Here is a 929-nt window from a genome sequence, read left to right as displayed (position 1 = left end):
TTTTTAAACAGTCTTTCTTGCTGTAAGAACTCTTATAATGGAGCCTAGTCCTCCTACAGCTAAGGCCTGTGGAGACAGGAAAAGGAAACATGTCAAATGGTACCTGACTGGCCAGAGGGGAGTTTCTCTTACCTGGAGATGAGGACACGTATTTCCAGACCTCAATCCTGCCACATCACAGGCTTGCTGAGAGAGATCAAATTCTAGGGAGAGCCTGACCTAGAGCCAAGATTCCCAAAAGCTTCCAGCTCTTGAAGCAATAGAACTGGTTTGGGACCACTGTCCCCAAGCATACAACAAAGCCTAAGTTTCCTTGTAACTGACCTACCAGTAAAAGCAGCATTCTTAAAACTCAGCACTGCCAAGAGATATAGTTCAGTACAAGATCACTTACCTAACACATGCCAGAACCCTGTTCTGTCTCTACCAGAAAAAAAAAAAAAAATCTCAGGCTGGAGATGTACTTCATTTGGTGGAATGCATTAAGCCGCCAACTGCTCCTCTGGCAGTGAGACTGAGCCTACATTTTTAAGAGATGTCTTCAACTCTCCTTTTCAGCAGCTCTCTTCCACAAGCAAAAGAAACATAATGAGGTCCCAACTAAGCCCCTTCCTACCTGACCACACCACCTGCCAGTCCTATATCAAGGGTAGTTTTCCTGCCTAGCCTAAAATCCACAGGTAGAAAGCAAAAATATGACTAAGTATTTGAAGATCCTCATGAGGATGAATGTTCAATGTCACGTTTAGGCCTGCCATTCCCAAATGTCCATCAGACCATCCTATATCTGTTCTGAGTCTTGACTCCCAGTGTGAACCCTGGAGGAACTGCAAGCTACAGTGCAGCAATGCAGTCAACATACCTTTTCATGCCACTGGAGTAACACTGCACTGCTATTTTCTGTGGGCTTCTCAAACCCTTTATAAATG

At 44.5% G+C, this 929-nt stretch overlaps 1 protein-coding gene across 1 annotated transcript in view; it reads right to left on the bottom strand.

Annotated features, from left to right (window-relative positions):
* Arpc5l (actin related protein 2/3 complex subunit 5 like) overlaps nt 1-929 on the bottom strand; it is a 7,658-nt gene continuing 6,729 nt past the window's right edge. The window contains exons 3-4 of the mRNA XM_031373196.1: nt 863-925; nt 1-66 (exon numbers count right to left, since the gene is read on the bottom strand). Coding sequence (XP_031229056.1) covers nt 4-66; nt 863-925 — 126 coding nt within the window. The 3' untranslated portion in view covers nt 1-3. The remainder of the gene's footprint in view (nt 67-862; nt 926-929) is intronic.

Source organism: Mastomys coucha, unplaced genomic scaffold, assembly GCF_008632895.1.
Source record: "Mastomys coucha isolate ucsf_1 unplaced genomic scaffold, UCSF_Mcou_1 pScaffold15, whole genome shotgun sequence".
NCBI lineage: Eukaryota > Metazoa > Chordata > Mammalia > Rodentia > Muridae > Mastomys > Mastomys coucha.
The sequence above is the reverse complement of the archived record's forward strand: the minus strand, read 5'-3'. Positions and strand labels throughout refer to the sequence as shown.